General features: G+C 57.8%; 2 protein-coding genes across 2 annotated transcripts; both read left to right on the forward strand.

Moving 5' to 3' along the window:
* Nucleotides 1–1,971: 1,971 nt before the first annotated feature.
* LMOD1 (leiomodin 1) lies at nucleotides 1,972–21,793 on the forward strand. Its single transcript, XM_027816762.2, has 3 exons — nucleotides 1,972–2,478; nucleotides 18,406–20,139; nucleotides 20,917–21,793. The coding sequence occupies exons 1-3, from the start codon at nucleotides 2,218–2,220 to the stop codon at nucleotides 20,941–20,943; spliced, it is 2,022 nt and encodes a 673-aa protein (XP_027672563.2). The 5' UTR covers nucleotides 1,972–2,217; the 3' UTR covers nucleotides 20,944–21,793.
* Nucleotides 21,794–22,762: 969 nt separating this feature from the next.
* Nucleotides 22,763–25,917, forward strand: LOC129737492 (myb-related transcription factor, partner of profilin-like). Its single transcript, XM_055728295.1, has 2 exons — nucleotides 22,763–23,436; nucleotides 25,197–25,917. Exons 1-2 carry the CDS (start codon nucleotides 22,956–22,958, stop codon nucleotides 25,745–25,747), a joined length of 1,032 nt encoding a protein of 343 aa, XP_055584270.1. The 5' UTR covers nucleotides 22,763–22,955; the 3' UTR covers nucleotides 25,748–25,917.
* The last annotated feature ends 276 nt before the right edge of the window (nucleotides 25,918–26,193 follow it).

Genomic DNA, 26,193 nt, shown 5'->3' on the forward strand with positions numbered 1-26,193 from the left:
AGAAAGTTTCTTTCTCTGTTTTAGTGTTGCAGATTGGCCCTGGGACTGTCCACATACCCTGTCCCTGGAGCCAGGGGTGGCACACCCGAGGAAGCTTGGATCTTTCCCAGAAGAGGGAGACACACAGCTATGATTCCTCTCTACCGATTTTTTTGTGCCCTCTCCAGTTGGGAACTGAGCTTCCAGTTCATTACTTACCTCTTACAGGCACTTGGTGACTGAGCACAGCAACACCGCATGGGAACAGCAGGCGTTTGGCCTTTTTGTCCATCCCCAGACTGTTAACTCAAATTTCTCTTCCAGAAGACATAGTATTAAAACATTTTGAACCATGTATCCTGAAAAGCAGACAGACAGCACGTTAGAGAGGTTCAGGGCTGTAGTAAGGTGGAACAAGACACTCATTTGGCTTCTTCGGCCGAAGAGAGCACCAGGTAGACACTGATATGCTACATTCACTCTGGTTCCTGTTGCCTTCAGTGGCAGTTTTGGGGTGAGGGAAGGATAAGAGTCTGACTGGGGTGCAGCCAGACGAAGGAGAAGGGGATGGCCGTGTCCCTCCTAGTCCTTGGTGCAAGTGAGCACCAAGATGAGGGTCATGATATCAGGGAGATAGAAGCAATGGGGTGAAGCGAGATGAAATTCAGCGCAGCAATGTTTAAGGTTATGCGCTTGGAAACTTAAAACCAACAGTTTCTTCTACAATCTGGAAAAAATCTCAGTCGTGCTGGTGAATCATAGGAAGGATATGAGCGGGAGCTGGGCGCTGTGATGCCGGAGATAAATGAAATCCTAGACTGCAACAAAGAATGTACATTTCCCATCAAGATGGGGTATGTCTAGTTTGTAGCACAAGGCATTGGGAGGCTCACCTGGAGCACCCTCTGCCTGTGTTCAGGATGGGATCTGAGCCAGGGAGACAGGCAGAGAAGGTGATTAGGCTGGCAAGGAAAATCTTACAAGGGCTTATTTTACTGGAGAAGATGAAAGGGCTGCTTGCTTGAACTAGCAAAGAGAGAGGCCTGAGAGCAGGCAGTAAATATGAGGAGGATGAAGAAGAAAGGATGAAGTTGGCAGCATAACAAACAGGTACAAAATGCTGTGCATGGGGTAAAGCTGCCCTGAAACCTAGAGAGAAGAGCCTACCCGCCTCCATCCCTCTGGGAGAATTTGCTGGTGCCAGTAAGCTTTATGGATTAGGTTGATGGAAAGTAGGTGCCTCCAACCAAAGCCCAGGCTTAGGGCACTGCCTGAACCAGACGCAGGAGAGACTCAGGAATTTAGTCTGTGCAGGAGGGACGTCTCTGGGGCTTGGCGGGGTAAGTGGGTTGTGATGAAGAGCAGCTGCAGAAACACCTCTGCAGAGGACGGGAAGCAGCAGAAGCTCTCCTAAAGCGACTCGGGGACAGTGCTGGGATCAGACTTCGCAGAGCAAGGGGCAGGCGCCGGGCTGGGCTGGCACGTGCCTGCTCCCTCCTGCTGCAAAGGTGCTGGACGTTGCACATCCTTCGTAAAGAAACCAGCAGCGCAGCCACCCACCACCTCTATCCGAAGGGCTGTGCGCTTTGGCTAACCGCACAGCTCCTGCAGGGCAGTGGGATAAAGATGAAAACTTTCTCTGGGGTGGGCGCTTTATTGCCCATTTCAGCCAAGAGTGGTCACTGCCACAGCAGAAACTCTCCCCTCCTGTGACAGAGGAGACGCCTCATATCTTTGGAGCCACACTGACCTCTTTAGTAGCCCCCCAGCACCCATGGGCACATGCCAGGGATGGGCCTCCCCTACCCACCCCACCCCCGATCTCCAGCCTGCCAGCTTGTGCATTTTTGCGTGTTTTCTCACTAGGTTGGCCCACTGCCTTTAAAAGGCGAAATGCTCCGGACTAAATTTGGTCATGCAGCGCTGCATGGTTCCCTGGAATGTCCTCGGGTTTCAGGCTCCTCTGATAGCACCATTCCCCGCCTCCCGCTGGGCTCCATTGGCTTCCCAGCACCCGAATCCCGGCTGGATCCTGTTATTGGCCAACCCTGGGACCGAGGGGTGTCCCCTCTAGATAGCTACTAGATCCCGGGCTGCAGGGATTGAGAGCTGCTGAGATTTAACACTTCAGCACCTGCTGCCGCTGGGGGAAGTGGTGCTGGAGCTTCGGCTTCTTTTTTTTTTCTCCTTCCTTGGGTACCACACACAACCGCAACCGTGTCTCGCCAGCGAGCCAAGATGTCCAAAGTGGCCAAATACCGGCGACAAGTTAGTGAAGATCCAGATATTGACAGTTTGTTGTCTACTCTGTCTCCAGAGGAGATGGAAGAGCTGGAAAAGGAGCTGGATGTGGTGGATCCAGATGGAAGCATCCCTCTGGAGCTCAGTCAGAAAAACCAAACAGAAAATTCCCCACCTGGCTCGCAAAACTGCGACACAGTGCTCAATCACTGCGAAAAGGAGACCAGGAAACTTATTCAGAGGGAACACTCGATAGACGTAAGTCACATCTCCCCACGCTTGAGCTCTTTCTGTAAGAAATGCCGGGGCATAGCTGTGAGCACACGCCCGCCGGGTTGGGGGACAAGAAGTTGCAGCTGAACCCCGAGAAAGGAGCGCTGTGCTGCTTGTGAGGAGGAGTAGCTGTCACGGAGGGGCCAGAGCAGCGAGGCAGGGAGCTGGGCCAGGCACTCCGGGAGGGAACAGGGTATTTCGTGAAATCCCGGTGTCGCTCGCAAAGCCAGAACCTGTGCTGGTGCCAGGGATTTTCTCCCTGCCTCTGCTTGAACATCCTTCAGCAGGGCTGGGAGCAGAGGTGGTGCTCCAGGAGGCAGCTGGAGGGGCCGGTGCAGCAACAGCAGTCCTGCGGGCTGCATTTCTTTTTCCTCCTGTTATTTTCCTTTGGAAACCTCCCAACTCTTGGTCCTTTCAGTTCTTCTTGTCCAAAAGCTGAAACAGTCTCTGGTTCTTGTGGAATAAAAAAAAGTTTACTGCTTTATGGAAATCACCCCAAGAAGCAGGTTTTGCCCCAAGCTGTTTGTGTGTATTGTTCAGTTCAAATTCATTCTTTTATTTTGATTTGGGTAGATTTATCTCCTCCTCTGCACCTGGCAAATCCTTTAATAGCTTTCTTTGAGCTAGAAAGCTTCATGCCAGTCCCTCTCCTTTCTTTGTGCCTTGCCTTAGTGGGAGCCAATCCCACTTCTCTGTAACATTTATTAACCTCTGCACTAAGAATATTTGGTATGTGCTCCATGTGTGGGAGGCCGGGAAGCATTTGGTTTCCCTAGTTTTCCACAGCAGGCTGAGCCAGAAAGTGAAAGAGGGAGACTCTTCAGCTATTTATCTGTGTAGTCATGGACAGATTTCATGTCCCAGGCTGGATTTGCATCTGCTGTGACGGGACAGGGCTGAGGAGTATCAGCTGCATAAGCGGAGCAAAGGCTTATGTGGATACCCCTCTTAACGGACTGCTCTGGCTCTGATTCTGTATCTATTCCAGGTCACCCAGCAGTACCCTAGATCTTCCAGCTCAGTAATCAAGCTCTAATTAACCTGTGAGGACTTAGAAATAGCTCTTTCTGGATGTTAACAGAGTATATTATAGGAAGGTACTCTCCTGACCGGAGCCTGGGAGAAAACAGGGAGAAATGGATGAAAATTGCAACTATAGATAAATGAAGGTTTATTTCGGAGACCTGAACAAGGGATTAAATAGTTTTCCCCACCCCTTTGAAAGCTCTGGCTGTGCAGCCAGGGTGCTTTCCTTCGGCTGTGAGGACAAGGCACTCGCAGCCTTCACCTTCTATATGTGGCATTTGGCGTGGGCTGGGGGACCAAAAGCACCGTGCCCCTCGCCACGAGAGCGCTGGGCTTATTTTCCCACTGGTGGACTGGTGGAAAATTGCCTTGTGGTGGGGAACTGCAGGTGCTGCAGGACAAAACTGTCTGGGAAGGGAAATGCTATTATGTGGGACCAGTTATCCCAGTGACATTGCAAGGGTTTGCACTGGTTTGCAGGTAATCCCGGCTTGCAGCCAGCACTGAGAGCTGGCACTGAAAAAGCGTTCGACATCACTAATGATGCTATTTTGTTTTTAGCCATGGGAAGATGAGGAGTTGACTGGGAAGTGGGATAGGGAAGTATTTGTGATCAGGAGGAAGAGAGGAAACGTGTGGTTTTTGGAAAAAGAGAGCTGGGAAACGGTCTGGTTAAACACTGCATTGTTTGGAAGATACCTGAGAGTGTGTGTGAGCTTGCTTCAACAGCAGCTTGGACTAGATGATCTCCAGACATCCCTTCCAACCCCGACCAGTCTGGGATTCTGTGTGTCTGTGTGCTGCGGGAGAGGACTCGGGATGGTGGCAAGGGATGACACGGGGAGGAGAGGTGACCCAGGAGAGGGTGTGCAGCCCTGGCTGGTGGGGAGGGCAGCGACGGGGGTCCTGAGAAAAGCACTGGTTGTGCTCTCCTTTGAGCTTCAGTAGCTCTGGGCCGTGGAAGACAAAGCAAGTTGGCTGCCAGTCAGATTTGTCAGTGAAACAGGCCCAGTTAGATTGCATTGCAGTAACTGGATATGGCAGAACTGACTTTCTTCTATTTCAGTCCCTGGAGGCCAAGAAAAAAATATCCTCTACCCCTTCCTCCTTGGCATTGTTAGGACCTGGGATTAGCACCTAGAAAATGCCAGTTCGCAGCGCTGGCAGGTCAGCCCATGCCGGTGGTGGAGCAGGACCTCTGCTCCACCATGGGGCACGAGGACAGGATGGGACAGGATCGTTGGGCCACAGAAGCATCGCAGAAACCAGCCCAGGCTCCATCCACCTGAGGCAGCCGCAAGGTTGTGTTTTGCTGCAGGGTAGAGTGAGAACATGGAGCCATCCAGAGCATCCCGGCTGGCTCTCGAGCTCTCACCCAGCTGCTCAGAGCTCTGAGGCTCCTGATGACAAATCCCTCTCTACTATCAATAGTTTTCATGTTGCGGCGGGCAGCGAAGCGCTTGTGCCTGCCAACCCCAGCGCTGGGGCTGCGCACCCGCGGGGGGTGGCATTCCTCCAGCCAAGTGCAGGCATCACCCCATCCATGTCCCCCCTGCCCCTCTCCCTTGTCGGCTCCCAGCGTTGTGCATCACAAGCCCACACGGCGCCTGGCATCCCCGACGAAACCCATCGAGCAAAACCTTTGCAAGCAAGAAGCGGACGTGTGAGCATGGGAGGGAAGCACAGGCATGAGAGCAGGGAAGGAATGGGAAGTCATTCCAGTGGGACTGGCCTTCGGAACATGTGGAAGATGCTATTCTGTGTCTGTGAAATCTCTTCAGTAGGGAGGGACGGGAGGTTAGCTTCTGGTCCTTGAACTACAGAGATTGCACCAAGGCACTGAGGATAGAAAATATTAAGGAGTTCCTAGCCCAGCTCCGCGGCGGTGCCTCGGGCTGTATCGTTATTGCTAATTGTGAAGCTGGGAGGTGACTGGGTCGCAGCCCCCGTGGGGCAACGGCCGCTCCAGCTCCCCGCAGCCTGCCGGGACCGGGGACCCAGCAGCGTCCACGCAGGGCTGGCAGCACGCTGGTCCAGGCTGCTGTGCTCCTGTCTCCCCATTATTTTTCCTCCTCCTTCCTGTTCTTCCATCCCTCCTTTGCCCCCTCTTTGTGCAGTGGTTGGTGGGATGTTGCCTGTTAGCTGAGGTGTGCAGGAAATTCTCCAAAGTACAAAATAAGGTATTTTAAAGGGAAAGGTTAAATTTCTGCCCATCTCAGAGTTCTTGCAGTCATTGTTCCGTTCTTCAACTGGCTCCAGGCAACTCCATTCCCTTCTAAATACTGGGAAGAGTGGGTATATTTAGAAATATTGTAACTACATAATAACACATCTTCTTAGTGATGAAAAGGGCAAACTTGGGTAACTAGGAACCAGTTTATAAACAGCCCAAAATAGACGTGAGCTTTGCCCTGACTTCTCCACGCTGTGGAGCCAAATTCACATCTTGGTGATGCATTAATTAATTAATCTTCATTTTGTATTGCTTGCGAGTGGAAGTAAACCCCAGTTCAACAGTGGGGCTTGGGACAGTGCCTCTCTGTGGATGCGCTCAAGACCTTCCTGTAGGTCCATGTATCACGGGAGCCAAAGTTAAACTAATATTCACAAGAAGATAAATGAAGGGATGATTTCTAATAGCTCATGACTCTTTACTTAGCAGGCAAAGACATAAGGAGAGAAAAATTCAGGTTAGAAACGTGCTGTAAAGTTGAAGTGGTGGCATTACCCAAAGGATGATTTACCTGGGGGCACAGCTGACTTGCTGTCACTTGAAATCTATGTATCGTGCCTGGGTTTTCTCTTTGGCAGAGGAAAAGCTGTCTGTGCCAGGGGGACGGGGTGTCTCTGTGGGGTGGGTTTCTCTGACAGCTGAGCTGTATGAGGAGACGGGTCTGGTGAGAGTCAGCCTGGCTTTGTCCAGTTCTTCCTCTGCTGTTGGTGACATCTTTAAAAAACATGTGTCTGTGCATATAGCACTGTGATGTACACCCTGGAGGTACCCCAATCTTTCCCACTGGCGTTGGGTCACTCCTAAACCCCCTTGGGGGTACCTTTGCTGGGGAGGACCTGGCTGAGAAGAGCTACCCCATGGAAGGGACGACCACTGCGTGTGAACCGTGTGTGCCGTGGGACCAGGTGGTTTGGCAGATGAGTGCTCCGTAGCAGCCGCTGTATTCACAGCAGGAAGTTTTCCTTTACAAAGCGTGCCACAAAATCCACCTGCTGCCGTTCTCGACTCTCCTTGGATTCCCACCTGGCCTCACCGCGGCCTTAGGTGGCTCCCAAAATACTGAGCAGTGGTGGCCAAGGCAGCCCCTCCCTGCACTGTTCTTCTGCACCACCATCTTCTCTGGGAATGGATGGAGCCTCCTTCCCTCAACTTCACCTGTAAGGAGAGGACACCTGGATGTCCCAGTCTCATCAGAGTCCCCAGTCCTGCCTCCCAACAGGGCTGCACTGACGCAGCCTCGAGCACGAATGACTGGGGAAATGCAGGGAAATTGCATACGGGGGCATTATCCTGCTGACCAAGGGGATTCATTCCAGGGCCGCAGAACTTCTTTTAGCAAGATGCTTGCACACGTGGTGGCTGCCTCCTTCCATGTAAGCCTAGGGGCCAGCTTCTTGAAGGAGAAGGCTCTGCACAGGAGACATTGGACGCCAGGGCAGATGTGCACAGCCAGGGCCAGCTCTGCACAGTGCAGGTCGTCCCTGTATTTTTGTGCCCTGAAGGTTGAACACCCTTCCCACAGGAAAAGTTGAGGGGGCTCAGTTTTCCCCTTCCTCTCAGGTGTCTCACTGCTGCTCCAGGTCCATGCATCCTTCTCCCTGCAGGCTGCTCTGCCTGGTGCAGAGCTCCTGGGGCTGTCTCTGTGTTGCCGGCACTCTTCGCTGTAGGCTCTTATACAGCTGACAGTGAGTGGTGGGACAGTGGTCCTCACAGCCAGGTTTTGATGCCGAGGGAAAAGCAGTGAGCTGAGAGGGAGTTCACCTCATCCAAATGCAGCATATTTGAAGGGTGTCGGTGCCAGAGGGCAGCAGGTCCTATTGCCGTGGGTAAGGATGCCAAAACTCCTTGGAAAGGTCTTGTAAAAAGTCCTGCCTTGCTTTCTAGCTTACTGGGGTCTGTGGTGTAGGCTTGGCACTTGCTGCTGGGTGGTATTTAATCCAGCTACTGGTGGCTGTATGTAGAGGAAGGTACCATGAAAAGTGGAGATCCTTAACAGTAAGCCCTCTTCAACACTATGGAAAAGCAAGTTAGCATTTAGATTTCTTATTACTGCTCAAAGCTTGTCATCTTTTCATGAAAATATCTGGAGGAAAAACAAGCTCCACATTTAAATAGTTGGGACAGACTCAAGGGAAATTACAAACAAGGGAAAAGAAGTGGTTGTATCATTCTTTAAGCATCTTACCAGTCTGTGACTAACATGTATGTATTTAAACTCTGCTGTTCTGTTTATCAGCCAGTTCTGTCAAGATGCCAAGACTGTTCCTTCTCCCTTGGAAGAGTCTTCACCAGTTTCCAGCTCTTGCCTTTCTTTTAACCATGTCCTGGGCAGGTCTCTTGCAGGCTGGATGCCTCATCAGAACATGTTGTTGCTCTGCCCAGCTCCTGGCCTCCAAAAGAGGTGTAAGGGGTGGGTGACACTGGGGTACCCTTCCTCCCGGTGCTTCTTCAGCAGCTCCCAGCTCACGCTGGGGTAGGCAGGGGATGAAGGTGCAACCTGCCACCAACACACAGAATAGGAATGGAGCTGGCGGGTCGCTGGTCTTTGTGTCCAATCCCACGGATGATATCCATAGATATCCAGAACAGTCACTTATTTTGAAAGAAGCCAAAGGTATTAAATCGTTCCTATTTGGTCCTTAAAGGAAGCAACAGATGGTCTGCTTTGTGGCCTCTCCAGCCCGCTGCAGAGCAGCCCATCCAGGAGAGCCCTTTTATTTGTCACCTTCTGTTGTTCAGAAATGAAAACTGCCATTGTCTGTGCTCAGATGTTCTGTTCTTTATTTCTGAAAACATACCAAGCCTGTAACGAGAAAGGCAAGCACCAGAAGCGAGAGCTGTCAGCTAGCAGCAGACGATAAAACAGACCTGCAAGGCGAAAAGAGAAGCAGGAGCAATTCCATGACAGAAAACTGAAGCATCTGCAATATAGAGAACGGCTGAAGCAAGTGAGGTGGCAACGCACCCAGGTTTGACCTGCACATCTGAACAAGTGGGGGGAGCAGGAACCTCGCGGCCAGATCGGAGTTTTTGTAATGCTGCTGGGAAATGGTGGCAGAGACCTTGTTCTGCTGTGACCGGGGCGAGTGGCAGCACAAAGCATTCCCAGCGTCCTCGTAGGTCACTCCAAAGGCACGCTCTCTGTCTGGGAGATGCACGGTCCATCTAAGGGCACAAGCAGGAAAAAAAGCTGAATTTCTAGTCAGTCTGAAAAAAACAGGAGTAAAAAGCTGAGTACTATATTTACATAAGCCACAACTGGGATGCATATAAATCCATGGAAATGCTTGGAGTGTTTAGCTTATATGGGCCGAGCTACCCGGGAGGTTTATTATCTGTTTATGTTGAGCTGATAAATAGATGTACAGAGGAGGAAAAGAGCTGGGGTCCTTTATGTATCGCTTTCTTTCGCAGTGTTATGATGTCATGTGCATGCTAAAATGGTCTTGGTGACTCAGCTCCCAGCAGGACGCTGGGATTAACCGGTCGTGTCACTCAAGCCCACCCTTTGCCGTGTGGGAATCACAGCACGATGGAGCGAGAGGATCTCACCTCGCAGGGGAGGAGGTGTCAGGGCACTGGCTTTGAAGTCGTGGCGCGGAGAGCGGCAGCGGCGGTGGAGCAGCCACGCCATGAAGTGACGTGAGTCCTGCTCAGTCCTGTCCTCAGCCCAGAGTGCCGTCCAGGGAAGGTTGAAAACAGACAGGAGCAAGAGCTGCAGAAATGCAACAGGAGAGGTGACAGCCCAGGGTCGCAGAAGTTCTGGTGCGTGCAGCCCACTGACACTGGGTTGAGTAGCCCAGGGCTGGGACAAGATATTTTGGTCAGGATCTATGCCAAGACCTGCCAGACACTACTGAGGGCTCCGAGCGATCCTGCAGAAGGGACCATGGCAGAAGACAACCCTGCCCAGCATGGGAACCAGCCACGAGAGCCACCCACCGCAGGAGGGGAGCTGTGGTTTGCTTCCTTTCAGGGAAGATCTTCAGTTTTTAAGAACTAGAGATCGTGACTCCTGGCATGCCTTTCTCTCTCTGATTGAGTGCTGTGTTCTGGACTGCAGCTCCCATATGGGGTGGGAGCCTAAGGAGCCAGTGCTCCTGTTTCTCATAAGCTGTTTAAGGGTTTTGACCAGCAAACAGCTCTCTGGTTTTGGCAGGTAGGCACCTAGGGCTGGGGCTTATCTCACCTGCTTCAAAGACCTTGATTCAGCCTCCTGCACTGGGTACCTGCGGCCATTGGTGATGCCGTGGGGTGGCTGTGGTGGTCCTGTGGGCTGGGTGATGGGACCCATGGGAGACCTGCACCTGCAGGGGGCCTGGAGATGTTTTCCCTGTAGTCCCAGGAGGCTGGGAGCCAGATCCCTCCTTCTCAATCATCCAGCCCCCGTGACACAGAGGACAGGACATAGGATTTAAGACTTGCTAGGGATGAACTGCAGTTCTGTTCCTAAAAATCCAAGGAATGCTCTTTGTGGGCTGCCGGCAGAAAGTGCACCAGGCAGAAATCCAGCCTTGAGGTGGCCGTGGTATGAACCGCTGATGTTCACTGCCCATTGCAACCTCTGCCGAAGAGGAGGTGATCAGGGGAAAGGTCTCGTCTTGGGAATATCCAGTTCAGCCATGGCAGCGCCAGGAGAAGGAGCTGGGAATACAACGGAAAGAGGAGAAAAACCCAGACTGCTAAAAACAGGTTTTGTTAGAGAAGCAAAAGTTTCCATTTGCAGAGTATCCAGTGGTTTTAAGGGCTTTCTGGAAAATGGCTGCATGTCGTTGTCGCTATTCTATTAAAGGAAACCCGGCTGAAATGTTTGTTGTCAGCCCTAATTCAGCAGTGAAGGCAAAGCAAGGCAAAAGTCAGGGCCAGAAGTTGTCCAGTCTCTGGAGAACAGCGCTGCATCTCAGGAGGAGGATGTTTTTAAAAACATTGGCCTGGGAAGTGCAAAGAGACAGTGATGTTTGGGGTCGGAAAGGTCTGAGCAGAAGGGAAGGGGAATAACTGAGTTCCTCGTTAAAATAACAGAGTGATAGCTGAGGCAGGGCAGGGCAAGGAGCTGTTTACTTCGCCCTGGGCTTTAGCACATAGAGCATGGCCAGGGGGTCATGCTAGGTCTGCGTCCGACCCAGTGCTGGAAGCCAAGGTCCTTTCACCCTTGCTTCATGCCAAAAGAATCCAAATGTGCCAAGAGAGAAACTCTTCGCTGCCTGGGAATGGCCCTACCAGGGAGCCCACGGGGGCCAGAGCTCTGCGGGGCGTGCGGGGGTGCAGGCAGGCTGCCTCGTGACGCTGGCCCGTGGCGTTTGCTCATAGCCAAGGACCAGGAGGGTTGTCCTGGCACTGCTGCAGGTAGAGCAATGCCAGATCCTCTTGTGAGTGGGTGGGTGTCACATAGACCTGGACTTGGCTGTCCTGGGCAAGCAGGGTCAGCAGAAGCCTCGTGGTCCCGCTTCCTCTGGTGGTCTCTGGCAACCCAGGTTTAGTGGCGCCCAGGGCTCGGCCAAGGACACAGCATTTTTTTCCAGGAATGTCCTTGGCTCTGACTTGTCCCTGAGTTACTCAAAACAGGATGAGGAATGGAGGAAAGGAGTAGCTTGGCCAGCTTGTTGTGGTTTAGCTTGGCTCCAGCAGCTCTCTCACATGCCTAGAGCGTAATGGCAACAGGTACCCAAATACCCAGGAAGGGCAAGTGCAGAGCCACCTGCCTTTGCCCGCTGGCCACCTCAGTGGACTCCTCTGTGCAGTGGGACAGTCTCAGGGGACATCCCTGTTCCCTGGGAGCTCTCACATGGCTTGTGCCCAGCCTCCTCAGCTCCCTTCACCCACGGTCACACTGAGGGGTGGTGGGATGCTGGTGCCTCACTCAATTTCGAGCTGGGCTTTGGACGCAGGGGACAGTGGGGTTTCTAGCCTCTGCATCTAAGTAGGTGCCTTCAGAAGATGATGCAGATGCTCAGGCTTAGAGCTGTGGGTTCAACAGAGTCTCTGGTGGCTCTGGAAACCTTTGTAGGACTCAGTAGCATGTGTAGGACAGACTGAAACCCCTCAGGTAGTGATACCAGGTTGGCTTGTTAGTTATGGATCCATAATTATGCCTAAACCCCCTACTTGAAATAACCAAACCCAGCTTCCTTCCCTTGCCAGTCTGGTCTGGGAGCCCCCAGCTGACCAACAGCTTTTGGTGAGCTGTCTGTCTGTCTCTCAGAGTCCCCCCTCATCCCTGGGGCTTCCCCACTTCCCTGCTCTCCCACCTCCAAAAGCCCCTCCATCACTGGGACCGATGGAGCTTTGCTGGTGGGTACCTGTTGCCTAAGCAGTGCCCTGCCAAGAGATGAACTGGAAAATGTCCTGTTGGCTGCAAGAGGACCTCATTATTCCAGCAGAGTCTGGAAGAATGGGTCAGTCTCTTGGCCTGGACTTTATCCCCCAACGCTACAGCTCTGGAGGGATTCTGGTTGCTTTGCAAGGAGCACGGCTCTGGGTGGAGAGTCTCTGTTGGTGGCAAAAGCCACATGCCAGGCAGCCAGCACACCGAAACTGCTCTGCTGGTGGAGCTGCTGGGGTGGAGGGAGGCAGCAAGTCTCAAGGAGAAGACTCGCGGGCTCCGGTGGGCTCCAATGCACATGCAGAAGTTACTCCATGTGACTGAAATAATTCCAGGATTAATTAAGTTGAGCTGGTCCAGTTGTCCTTCCACAGACATCTGCATCTTGGTTTAGGAGGGCTGTACACTGGTGCAGGGCAGTTTGGTTACAAGCAGTGGTAACCCCTTGGTGCTTGCAAGAGTGTAGGCGCAAGCAGCGGACACGCAGCTCCGACTCGGCTAAATAGGCTCCGTGTCCCCGTGTGGGCGGTTTCTGAAGGGGCTGACGCTTGCCTCTTGCTTTGCTCCATGTTTTCTCCTTATACCCCTCAAGAACAGATGGCCCCATAGCTGCACGCAGGCGAGGACCGTGCCCCTCTGCTTGGGGGTGCATGAAGCCTGTGTCCCCATGGCCACCCACAGCGAGCAGCACCTGGAGCCATTGGCCATGGTGGAGCTAACCCTGGATTTTCCAGTGGTGGTGATTGTTGGGATGGGCCTGATCCTGGGTCAGGAATTCCCTTTTGTGCCTTTGATGCTTTTGTATCAGCTGGGGGGTGATGTCTCACAGCTGGCTTCCAGAGGCCACCAGAGCTGCAGGTGACATTAGAGACCTCTGCCAAGCCTGCAGGTTGAGGTCACTGTTTCTGGAGCCATTTTAACCTGAACTGCAGGTGCAGGTCTGGCCCTGAGATCTTTTGCTGGCGGTCCCTTTTCCTCCTGGGGTGCACATGCCACATGCCCCTAGCAGTGGCCCTCACGGAGGAGCTGTCCTGGGCTCTCCTGGCTTCCCCCTTTCATCCAAGCCCTCCTCAAACCCAGGTGGGGCATGGCTCCCTAGAGCCAACATGGAGCTGCTCTTGGCAGCATGTGCTCCCCAAGGCTTCCATCCTTACATCTTGTTCTTTAGCTGAGCTGAGCACGTGGCCGGCGTGGTGGGGCAGCGTGTTCAGCCTGGTAATGTGGGCCATGAGGGACTCTTCCCAGGACGCGCCTCTGGAAATAACTGCAGGCTGGTGAAGTCTGGCCCCTTCCAAAGACAAAATATTTCTTCTACAAGTGCATTTCCCTATGTCCCCTCCGCCAGGGACTGTTGTAACAGCAGCAGCCAGGCTACGAAGTACCCCTTCCCTCCAGCTCGGGCACAGGTTCGGTGGGTCCCTGGATAGCCCATCCTTTCCTCTCCTCTCCAGCATGTTCCCCTTTTGCTGTGAAGCCTGCTTGTGGGCACAGCGGGGTGACCAGCTCTCATTCACCATCAGCCAGATCGATACCTACCACCCAAGCAGCAATTTTCTACCCTAAAACGAGCCATGGGGCTTTCAGGGCAGGAGCCGAGGACCTCGCTCCACCGTCACATCCCCACCACCAGCAGCAGAGCTCGGCAGCCCCTCCGCTCCCACCCATGCCCGGCTTGGGCGGCTGCTCCATCCCCATCCCCATCCCTTCCTCAGCGCCCGGAGCAGTGCTGTGAGCACTCGGATTCCAGGCAAGAAATTCCCGTCTCCTTTGCCTTTTAAGGAAACATCTGAGTGGGTTTGAGGGTTACAAATGCTAACGAGCAATGGCAATGCTCATTTTAGTCTATTTAGAGGAAACGGGAAGGCATTTCAGTTCATCAAAACACTGGTGATTAATCAGCCAAGTACCAGGCTGTTTTCATTAGGCTTATTTTTAAAGATCTGACACGCTGTGTAAAAATATTCCCCTAATAATTGTGCTCACAGCAGAGGGAACGGCACAGGAGGGGGGTGCGGTGGCACTGGTTTCTAGGTATCCAAGGTAAATATGTCATCGTGGCAGAGAGGAGCGAGCAGGCAGGACTCAGGATGGCGATGGAGGGGTGCAGGGCTGGCGCTGGCCCTGCAGATGGAGGCAGCCTGGCTGGTGGCCTGGGCTGCAGGAGAAGGTGCGCTGGCGGCTGCGGGCTCAGCCAGGGTTTCAGGACCAGGGGAGGGATACATCTGTCCTCTTCTGCATCACCCTGCCATGCAGCTCGCCTGCCGAGCTCCGAGAGCTGGAGCAACGCGCTGTATTTCCAGCTCAGAGGGGAGGACTTGTGCACTGTCTCCAGTGAGCAGAGCTTGGGCTGGTGACACCACCCAGGGCTGGCGCCCGCAGTGGAGCTGGAGTGGTGGGACACACCGAGAGCCGGGGGGTGGGTGCACAGGCAGGAGGGGACGAAGGCACGTGGCCACATGGCCTTGGGCAGAGGGGGACAGGGGGAGGCAGCAGCTCTCATCCCACACACACATCTTGCCCAGCCTCCCGCCAGGGCAGACATGGCTCTTCCTTCACCGAGATGCTTCAGGAAGTCACTGAGCACCCTTGCACCATCCCAGCCCTGGGAACAGGGCATGTCCTGGGGAGAAGGGCCACCAGCCCAGGGCCAGAGGAGGTGGCATCACTCGATACCCGCAGCCCCCGGGGCAGGGTGATGCTGGCACTGGGGCACCTCTGGGAGCCCCATCCCTGGTCCTTGGGGTTTGCAGCAGCGCGGGGCCATGTGAACACAGGGACAGGCTCTGTACGGCTCTGGTATGTTCCTTTCTGTCGCCTGTTTAGGTCTGCACAGGGGAGCCAAGAAATCTCTTAACTAAATAAACAGCTCTCTCGACCCAGATGGCATCTGTTTATACACCAGGTACAAACAGTCCCCATGGCTGCCCCGCTCGCAGCCAGGCCAGTTCTTTCCACAAAAAAGCAGTCCCTGAGGGCCAGCAGTGCCGCGCACTGGGAGGGCAGAGCCGCACTCTGCCCCAGCACAGACACCCATCGCAAGCAGGGCATCGTCTGGAGGAGGCGGCCAGCCCTGGCTGCAGACGAGGGTGTCTGGACTCTCATGTGGGGGTTCAAGGCACTGAGTGAAGCCACAGTGCTCTCCTAGCCCTGAGAGGGTCCAGGGAGCTTGTAAAGGCATCACACCTGCAGCTCCCAGAGGCATCTTTCTTCCTCCTGAAGTCCTAAAGTCCCCCCAGCAAAGATGACATCCACTCTGCCACCCCTGTGCCTTGGTGCTTCTTCCTCCTCCTGCAGCCAGCATCGCTGTCAGGTCACCAGCATCGCCGTCAGGTCACCAGCATCACTGTTCGGTCGCCAGCATCGCTGTGGTCAAGCCGAGGATGCCCAGATGAATTGCGCAGCTGTAGCTCTGAGCCTGTGCTAACCGCGGCTCTGCAGCTGGGCTCCCAGCTCCCAGCATCTCAGAACATCACCCTCTGCTCACCTCCACACAGAACCCCCCCGGCGCCGGCCAGCACACCGAGCTGAGCCATGCTGCCAGGAAGAGCCAGGCTCGCTGCAAGGGGCAGGAGCCACGTGCTCCCCGGCTGCTGAGTGGGGAGAAGGAGGTTTAAACTGCCAAACCCTGATGTGGACGTTACAGTGGGACCCTCCTCTGTACAGCAGCTTCGGTCCCAGTGTCAGGGGTTCATCCATCTTCAGTTGTCTGTCCGTAGTTGGGAGTGAAGGTGTCTCACATCTGATGTTCGGGGCTATGAACCCTGCTCCAGTGCCCTGCTCTTACCGCACTACCCTGACAGCCCTGGTCCCGCGCCCGCATGGCTGCAGGCACAGAAGGAAGTGAGCGCGGTGCCGTAAGAAAACCCACAGGCTGGAAGGCTGCGTGCACTGAGCTGGGATCAAAGGCTTTGGCTGCCGAAGCAGAACATGTCATAATGATGCTGATGGGAGACTCCTCGCAGCCCTGTCAGCCATGGGTGAAGGCTGCAGTGAGGCATTTTCTGTGCCCTGGAGCTGCCGGCTCGGGCTGTGGTCAGCAGCAGTGCACGGGACAGGCTGTGCCAAGAGCCAGGTTCAGGTGCTTGGCAAATGTACCAAAAATTACATGAGAAAGGGCTTCGACTGCAAGAAACAAATGATCAAATGGCCCTAAAGCACAAAGGAAAAGAAGAAAATCTTTTGCTGCCGGAGGTAGCTCCATCAAGCCTTGGGGTTGCATCCGTCTGTGCAGGGAGGGCGTAGCTGCTGCCTGAAGGTCAGTGTTGCAGAGCCAGAAGCCAGACTAAGCTCCTCCGGTGTACCAAAATCTGGTGAATGCAACAGTGACATCATGATAAGCATAAAAGCAAAGGCAAAAATCACTTTTGGAGGGTGAATATACAGGAATCAGTCAAAGCAAAAGCACTGATGCTTGCCAGACCACTAGGGAGTGAGCAGGCATCCTGGCTGGATCAGAGAGAGAAGAAACACAAGAAGTCCAGGGCACCGCTGCACGGCTTCTTGGCACAGAGATGGGAAGACCCCAGAGGCAGGGGAAGGGGCTGCCAGCTGCAGTGACACTGCTTCACCCATCACATGCAGCAAAATCTGCATCCTTCCCCCAGACCACCCCGGTTAAGCTCTTCCCTCTGATGAAACCTTTGGACACTGGAAGAAGACGGGCTGGGAAGACATACAGAGCAATAAACTGCGTCCCCATTGCCTTGGTTTTCTGCAGGGAGATCAAAAATGCAAACACCTGGTTAAAGGAGGCCAGCTTCAGAGAGCCCAGGGTGTGACGGCTGTGTCACCTGTGTCACCAGCTGTGGACATTCCCCTGCTTGCACACGCATCCAGGCCGGCATGGGAAGCGTGTTGGGCTCTGGAGTGGGCAAAGCTGCAGAGCATCCAGCTAGAAACCGTTTAGGAAAGCTGGGAAAGCACCTGGGGTTCACAGAGGTACAGGGAGCAGATCATCCCTCGTTAAAAAGGTGATTAGAAAGAGGATAACTCGTAGGAGGTATGAATAGGAAAGGGTCAGACAGAGCCGTCTGCTAAGGGAGGTGCACCCTGCGGATTGTTAGGCTCTCTGGCTCGCTGGGGATGGAGGAGGGCATCCCGCAGACCTCTGGAGCCCTTTGGGAAGGGACTGGAGGCAGAAGGAGAGCAAAGGTGCCCTGAGGACCTGCAGGGGACCTCATCACACCTGGGTGCCGCAGGCTCTGCCTGCATTCGGGGCACTTGGATGCTAAACCCAGGACCTCGGCTGGGTTAAACCTTCCTTTTCCGAAGTCCAGCATCGAGGTTTAACCCCAGCCGGCAGCTAAGCACCGCGCAGCCGCCCGCTCGCTCGCTCCCCCCTGAGTGGTGTGGGGAGGGGAATCAGGAAAAAGGCAAAACTCGTGGGTCGAGAAGAATGATTTAACAATTGAAATAAAATACTAATAGTAACAAAAAGGAGAGAGAAAGAGAGAGGAATAAAACCTGAAGGAAAAAACAAAAAAAGCCCAAGTGATGCATGATGCAGTTGGTCACCCCCACCGAGCGATGCCCAGCCAGTCCCCCAGCGGCCATTGGTGGCCCCCAGCCAACTCCCCCCAGTTTATATACTGGGTGTGATACCCACGGTGTGGAATATCCCTTTGGCGAGTTTGGGGCAGGTGTCCCGGCTCTGCTCCTGGCTCCTTGTGCCCCGCTCACTGGCAGAGCAGGGGGAGCTGGAAAGTCCTGGATTTAGATGATTTAGAGTAAGCACAACTTAGCAACAAGTAAACCACCAGTGTGGTACCAAGGTTATGCTCACACCAAACCCCAAGCACAGCCCTGCACCAGCTACTGAGAAGAAAATTAACCGTATCCCAGCTGAAACCAGGATACCAGCCGCAGGCTGCAGGGTGTGAGCGTGAGGTGGTGGGTCACTCCGCTGGGATGGAGGAGACAGGCCCATACCCAGGGCTGAACCATCACCACTTGGAGCAGGTCACTCACCTCCCTGACGGGTCCTGGCCACCAGCCTGTCCCCTGCCACAGCAGAGCCGCGGTGCTGGCTGTCCTCGTGCTCCCCCACGGCATCTCCCTGCCACCTTCCAGGGACCCCGCATGATGCCCTCACAATGTTCTGCTGTAAATTCCTGGTTTCGGGCAGCTCAAAGGCATAGTCTAAGACGCTCCTGAGGCAGGACTGTCCTGCACCATCCTGTGCCCCCTCCCCGGCTGCGGCACTCTCCCCCGGTGCCCTGCGGTGGCTCCCCCATGACAAAGGTGCGGAGCTGGTGATGGTGAAACTGGGGTGGTGAGTCTGGAAGCTGGAGGCATCTGTCTCTGTAACGCCTTGGTGTTTTTCTCTCGTTAGGAAAGCAGATCAAGTGAGAAGAATAAGGGAGCCCAGAATGAAGAAGAAAAGGGAAAGGAAGCCCCTTCCAAAGACCTGGCCCTGAAACGGGATACGAAGGTGGGAAAAGACTCTAAAAAAGAAGAAAATGTTCCAAAAACAGACCCGAAAATTAAAGCTGAGTCTGAGGCTAAGACCAAAGAGGACAAGGCTATCAACGATAAAGTCAAGGCCATGGAGAAAAAGCTGATGGGGAAGGACAAAAAGGAGGAAGAAAAGGGTTCAGTGTTGAAGAAAGACACCGGGAAGGACAAAAAGGAGGATGAGAAGGGCTCAGCATTAAAGAAGGATGCAGGGAAGGATAAAAAGGAGGACGAGAAGAGCTCAGCATTAAAGAAGGATGCAGGGAAGGATAAAAAGGAGGACGAGAAGGGTTCGGTATTAAAGAAGGATACAGGGAAGGATAAAAAGGAGGATGAGAAGGGTTCAGTATTAAAGAAGGATACAGGGAAGGATAAAAAGGAGGACGAGAAGGGCTCGGCACTAAAGAAGGATGCAGGGAAGCATAAAAAGGAGGACGAGAAGGGTTCAGTATTAAAGAAGGATGCAGGGAAGGACAAAAAGGAAGAAGAAAAGGGTTCAGCATTGAAGAAGGGCACAGGGAAGGATAAAAAGGAAGATGAGAAGAGTCTGGGCTCAAAGAAACAGGCAGAAGACACAGGAGAAGATAAGAAAGAAAAAGACAAAAAAGAAGAGGACAAGGGTTCAGCTTTGAAAAAATCAAAGTCAGATGAGAAGGAGAAATCCCAGCCAGAGGCAGAAAAGGCAGCAGAGGAGAAACAGGAGGCCAAGACAGCAGCCAAGAGCAGCCCCTCCAAGCCTGCCACCAGCAGCTCCTCGGATCAGGCCAAGGATGATGAAGCCTCCAGCATTTTTGATGAGCTCATCGAGAAGGTGAAGAACAACGATGCCGAGGTCACCGAAGTGAACGTGAACAACTCAGACTGCATCAACAACGAGACCCTGGTGCGCTTCACTGAGGCCCTAGAGTTCAACACCGTGGTCAAGCTGTTCGCCTTGGCCAACACCCGTGCTGATGACCACGTGGCCTTCGCCATCGCCATCATGCTGAAGTCCAACAAGGTGCTGACAAGCATCAACCTGGACTCCAACCACATCACGGGCAAGGGCATCCTGGCCATTTTCCGGGCACTGCTGCAGAACAACACGCTGACGGAGCTGCGTTTCCACAACCAGCGGCACATCTGTGGGGGCAAGACAGAGATGGAGATCGCCAAGCTCCTGAAGGAGAACACCACGCTCCTGAAGCTGGGCTACCACTTTGAGCTGGCTGGACCACGCATGACGGTCACCAACCTGCTGAGCCGAAACATGGACAAACAGAGGCAGAAACGCCTCCAGGAGCAGAAACTGGCACAGGAGCGTGGGGAGAAGAAAGATCTCCTGGAGGTGCCCAAGCCCGGAGCCCTGCCAAAGGGGTCTCCCAAGCCATCCCCACAGCCGTCCCCCAAGGCTTCCCCCAAAAGCTCACCCAAGAAAGGGGGGGCGCCTGCTGCGCCACCCCCACCTCCTCCTCCGCTCGCCCCACCACTGATCAATGAGAGCCTGAGGAACTCGCTCTCGCCGGCCACGCAGAGGAAGTTGGGAGACCGGGCACTGCCGGCCCAGGAGAAGAACTCACGGGACCAGCTCCTGGCGGCCATCCGCTCCAGCAACCTCAAACAGCTCAGGAAGGCAAGTGTGGGGCCACGGTGGGGTCTGCCCGTGGGGCGAGTCTGTGGGCTGAGCCCTGAGGTCACATCTGCTGTCACTTGGGCTTGTCCTGCTCCGGTGCAGGGTATGGAACGGTCCCAACCCCCGCACAGAGCACGTGGCAGGGGCAGATCCATCCCTTTGCTGGGCACACGGGGCAGGCAGATCCATCCTTTTGCACCGTCCCTCGCAGAGCAGATGGGGCTGGCAGATCCGTCCCTTGGCAGAGAGCACGGACGGGGCAGCCCCATCCCTTGGCAGAGCCCCTGGGGTGGGCAGATCCAGCGGGCAGGTTTGGCTCCAGGGTTTGGGACACGAGGGTGAAGCCAGCGTTAACATACACCCCCGGGGGATGGAAATCCAGGACCTCCCCTGGCAGAAACCAGTGTCCACGCTGGCAGCAGGTCCTCAAGGGGAGCAGCTCACTGAGCTCTCGCTGCCACGCTGGCAGCACCCTGGGGTTGCGGGGTAGCCAGGGTGGCCGGGGGGCTGCGACTGCAGCACCGGTCCCAGGATGATGCCTTGAAACATCTCACTCACCCCAGTTTGTGTCCCTGGCCGGGCTGCCCCTCAGCCTGAGTGTGGGGACAGCCAGCCTGGCCAAGGGGGAGATGTCCCCAGGTGCCCAGCACCCCACACAGCCACAGCACAAGGGTCCCACTCCACCACGGCGGGTCTGCACCGGGTCCCCCGCGCCACCCCAGTGTCCCCTTTCCTCGCTCCCAGCTCCCCCCAGTAACGGGGTGTCTTCTCTGGCAGGTGGAGGTACCGAAGTTGCTGCAGTAGGAGCGGGACAGCTTTGCCCCCGCAGCGTGGCGGACCCCGGGCCACTTGCCTTTCTCGTGACTGTCTCCACGCCAAGCCCCGTGGGACCCCGCAGTGACACCGCCGAGGAGCGGGGGTCTCTCTGGGACAGAGGAAGGGCCGGCCCGAGGAGGGCCAGCGCAGCCGCCCCGTGCAGCGCCGGAGGAAGACATTGTATTTATTGTGTTGACAGTTGTGGAGCCCCCCGAGCTCTTTCTGTCGCCAGCACCGTGCCCCGCTCTGCCTGGTGAGACTGGGGGCAGAGGAGGGGGCTGCAGAGCGGGGGGCTTGGCCAAAGGGGCTTGGTGCCCTCCAACCCCACTCGCCTGCAGGGTCTGTCTCCCCCCTGGGGGCTCCAACCGGTGGGCTGGGGGTGCCGGCTCGCGGGGTGCCGGCTCAATGGAACCGGGGGCTCAGGGAAGGGGGCAGAGCGGGGATGGGGGCAGTGGGAGGACAGAGCGGGAGGTCAGCCCGGGCTGGTGCAGGGGGCTCGGGGCATGGCGTGGGGGGCTCGGTTCGAGGGTTTTGCTCCCTCTTGACCCCACACCCGAGTGGCTCCACCTGCCCCACATCCCCCCTGCAGTGTGGGGCTCGCCCAGCTGGTGCTCCGGGGGGAACCAGAGCCGGTGACACCAGCAGCCCCCTGGGGGCACAGGGTGGGCAGGCACACTGTATGCCCCGGGACCCCCGGGGGAGGGTGGCAGCCGGGGGGCCAGCGGGTTGGGCCCCGCAGTGCCCCCGACCCCCACCCCGCGCCCCCCCGGAGCCCCTTTGCAATGTGTAGCGCTGTGCCCACTGCATCAGCAATAAAGCTCACCCAACGCTTCCCCGGTGCTGCGCCCTGGACCCCTGCCTGCCACCACACCTCAGCTGGGAGCACTGGGGCCCACGGGCCCCCCAGACTGGGCGCGTGCCAGGTCACCTGCCCACCCAGAGCCCACCGATGGGGCACCCCCCTGAGCCCCATCCCCGGGCCCCCGGCTGGGCCTGCTTTGGCGCAGGGGCCGCCCGGCCGCACGGGGGCGCTGTGCAGGGGGGCAGCGCCGCGGGCAGGGGGCACCGGGGTCCCCGTGCCCACCCTCAGGTCGCTCCCGGGGGCCGCCGCCAGCCGCCCACGCGGGACCCTTGGGACGCCCCGGACCGAGCGGCCCTGGCCCCGCAGCCTGAGCACCGGGGGGCGCCGGGGGAGTGTGCTGCCGGAGGGCACCGGGACGGGGCAGGGGCCGCCAGGGGGCGCCATAACGGAGCGGGGCAGCTGGGGGGCCCGGTAGGGGGCAGTACCAGAGCGGCTGCACGCGGCGGCGGCCGGCAGGGGGCGCGATAACGACGGGGGGGTGGGGCGGGGGGGGCCGGTCCGGTCTCGCACCGGCACCGGCACTGGCACCGGCACTGGTACCGGCACCGGCAGCGCCCAGCGGCGGCCTTCAGGGGTCGCGGTAACGACCAGGGGGAAGGCGGTCCGGTCTCGTCCCGGCACCGGCAGCGCCCAGCGGGGGCCGGCAGGGGGCGCAATAACGACGGGGGGGCAGTCCCGTGTCACACCGGCACCGGCACCGGCACCAGCACCAGCAGCGCCCAGCGGCGGCCAGCAGGGGGCGCGATAACGACGGGGGGGCGGCCCCGTGTCACACCGGCACCGGCAGCGCCCAGCGGCGCCGGCAGGGGTGTTGGTCCCGTCTCGCCCCGGCAGCGGCAGCGCCCGGCGGCGCCTGCAGGGGGCGCGGTAACGACGGGGGGGGCCAGTCCCGTCTCGACCCGGCACCAGCACCGGCAGCGCCCGGCGGCGCCGGCAGGGGGCGCGCTGCCGCCGGCCCCGCTCCGCCCCGCTCCGCCCCGCTCCGCTCGGTGCCGCGGGGCGCTCGGTGTCGCGGAGACGGCGCAGGACAAAAGGCGCGGCGGCGGCGGCGGCGGCGGCGGCGGGGCGATGGGCGGCGGGGCGGCGGGCGGCGGGGCGGCGCCATGAGGCGGCGGCGGCGGCGGCGGCGGCTGGGAGCATGGCGGCGGGCGGCGGGGCGCGGCGGGGGCTGCTGAAGCGGAAGCCGAACTTCACGCTGCAGGAGATCGACATCCTGATGAGCGAGGTGCTCAAGTACGAGCAGCTGCTCTTCGGCGCCGCCGCCAGCACCGTCAACGCCTACGAGAAGCAGAAGATCTGGTGGCGCATCACCAACAAGATCAACGCCGCCGGCCGCAACCAGCGCGACATCGGCGAGGTGAAGAACCGCTGGCGGGGGCTGCGCCGCCGCGCCAACGACAAGATCACCCGGCACCGGCAGGAGCGGCAGGGACCGGCCGCCCGGCCCGCCCGGCCCGGCAACGGCAGCGGCAACGGGCCCGGCCCGCCCGAGCTCGGCCCCGGGCCCGCCCCCGGCTGGGGAGCGCGGGGCGCCGCCGGCACCGGCCCGCCGCTGCTCAGCGTCGAGGTGGTGGCGCCGCACGGTGGGTGCGGGGGGAGGCACCGGGGCACCGGGCAGGGCCGGGGAGCACCGGGACTCGGGGCAGGGGATGGGGCAGGGGGGGCACCGGGACATGGGACACGGGACAGGGCCAGGGACACTGGGACGTCGGGCAGGGAGGCACCAGGACACCAGGCAGGGGTTGGGGCAAGGGAGGGGGCATCGGGACACAGGACACCGGGCTGCGGCTGGGGGGCACCAGGACACGGGGCAGGGGTTGAGACACCGGGCAGGGCCAGGGGGCACCGGGACACGGGGCCGGGGCAGGGACGGCGAGGCTGGGGCAGGGATGGGACGGACCCGGACTGGGACAGGGGCACTGGGACCAGAATAGGCACACGGAGGAGCAGGGACACGGGGAACCAGGACACGAGGGGCCAGGACAGGTGCATGGAAGGACTGGAGCAGGGACATGGAGGCACTAGGACCAGCATGGGGGGGGACTAGGACTGGGATGGGGCCCTGGGAGCAGGATATGGGGGAGCAGGACTGTGACCTGGGGGACAGGGACACAGGGGCAGTGGGACCAGAACAAGCACATGGAGGGACAGGGACACAGGGGACCAGGATGGGGACATGGTGGTACCAGGGCAGGGACATGGATGACTGGGACAGAGACACAGGAGACCACGACCAAGGCACTGGGACCAGGACAGGTGTGTGGAGGGACTGGGACAGGGACACGGAAGATCAGGACCAGGACAGGGACACTGAGACCAGGACATGGGGGACCAGGACATGAATACAGGGGACCAAAGCAGGGATGTGGAGACTGGAGCAGGGATGTGAGGGACAGGGGTGTGGGGGCGCTGGGACCAGTTCAGGTGCATGGAGGAACTGGGGCAGGGACAGGGAGAATCAGAATGGGGATGTGGGGCGGGGACATGGAGGGGACATAGACACAGGGGAGAAGGACAGGGACATGGAGAAATGGGACAGGGATTGGGGAGGGGGGACGGGACCAGCATAAGGACATGGATGACAGGGGCATGGGAAGAACAGGACCAGGACATAGGAGACAGGGAGAGCAACAGGCGCACTGGGACCAGGACAGGACGATACAAGGATCTGGCCAGGGACACTGCGCGCTGGAGCCAGGACAGGGGCAAGGGACAGGGCACCGGGGCAGGGGACCAGGACAGGGCCAGGAGCAGAGACCAGGTCAGGGAATGGGAGCACCTGGGCCAGGGCAGGGGGCTGGTACCAGGACAACAACAGGAGGGGACTGAGAGCAGGACAGGGATGGGGGTTACTGGGGCGGGGACAGAGGCCTGAGGGGACTGGGATCAGGACAGGGACATGGACCAGTGCAGGTTCGAGGGACAGCAGCGCTGGGATCGGGATGGGAGGATACCAGGATCAGGTCAGGGATGTGGGCGACTAGGAATAGGACAGGGACAAGGGACCTGGACAGGGGTAAGAGGGGCCTGGGAACAGGGCAAGGACTGGTGGGACTGGGGCAGGGACATGGGGGTACCAGGACCACACAGGGACATGGGGCTACCACATTCAGGACAGAGATATGGGACTACTGGGACCAGGTGAGGGACAAGGGACATGGAATGGGGCCAGACTGATGATGGACAACGGGGCTATGGAGATGTGAATGCATAGATGGGACCAGGACCGTGTGCAGGAGAGGGGACACGGGAGTACGGGGATGGGGACAAGGGAGATGAGGACAGAGGAAGCAGAGGCAGAAGGAGGTCGGGTTGCTCAGTCCGTGGGGTGATGGGGGGGGTCCCGCCAGCTGCCCTGCGCTCTCCGTCCATCCCACAGGCGTCAAGGAGGAGGCGGTGAAGGAGGAGCCGGTGGAGGTGAAGACTGAGCCTTTCCACAGCCCGGCTGCCGACAGCATCCCCGGCCGTGGTGCTGAGCGCCGGCTGCCCCGCACCAGCGTCCGCCCGCCCAGCGAGCTGTGCGAGGGCTGGAGCCGCAGCCCCCCGCGCCCCGCGCCCCCCGAACTCTCCCTCGGCGACTTGGGTGGGCAGCAGGAGCCGTTGGGCTCCGACTTCCCGAGCATCCTCTTCGAGCAAGAGGCCGAGAATCTCAATAACTGCGGTACGGGCGAACCGGGCCCCCCCGGTACGGCGGGGCTGTCGGACGGGGCACCTGACTGCGCCCAGCTCACACCGGCCGAAAAACGCATCGTCCAGTCCAACGAGCGGCTGGTGCAGGAGATGCAAGCTTTCCGACGGGAATACGCCGAGAGCCGCCGGGAGACCACCTCCGTCCTGCGCGTCATCGCCCAGGCACTGGGCGGCCTCAGCCGCAGCCTGGCCGAAATCCGTGACCTCTACCTCCGGGAGCAGGCGGCCCCCAAACCCTGAGCCCCCACGCAGCTGGCTGCGTGCACCCGTGGCCGGCGGGGACCGCCCTGGGGACAGCTTCCCCCCCAGCCCCCAGCACCCACCTTGCTGCTTTTATTATTTTTATTATTATTTTTTTCCCCTCCATCCCACTTCAATAAAACTCAGAGCTGCCCCCCGGCTCCCCCCTCCCTGGGCTCGTTGTGGGGTTTTGGGGGGCGACAGGATGCTGGGACCTGTGGTCCCCCGGGAGATGGGACAGCTTTTTGCCCCCTGGGGGATCTGCATTTGCCCCCTGGGGGGTCTGCATTTGCCCCCTGGGGGGTCTGCATGGCTTTTTCCCCCCCAGGAGTGATGGACTCAGCAGTCCCAAATGTAGCTGGTGGCTGGTGGCTGGGACCCCCCCTCCCATGGGACCCCCCTTCCCAGCGACGGTGCGGGGGGCACATGAATCACAGCAGGAGCCG

Source organism: Falco cherrug, chromosome 16 (genome assembly GCF_023634085.1).
Source record: "Falco cherrug isolate bFalChe1 chromosome 16, bFalChe1.pri, whole genome shotgun sequence".
Classification (NCBI taxonomy): Eukaryota; Metazoa; Chordata; class Aves; order Falconiformes; family Falconidae; genus Falco; species Falco cherrug.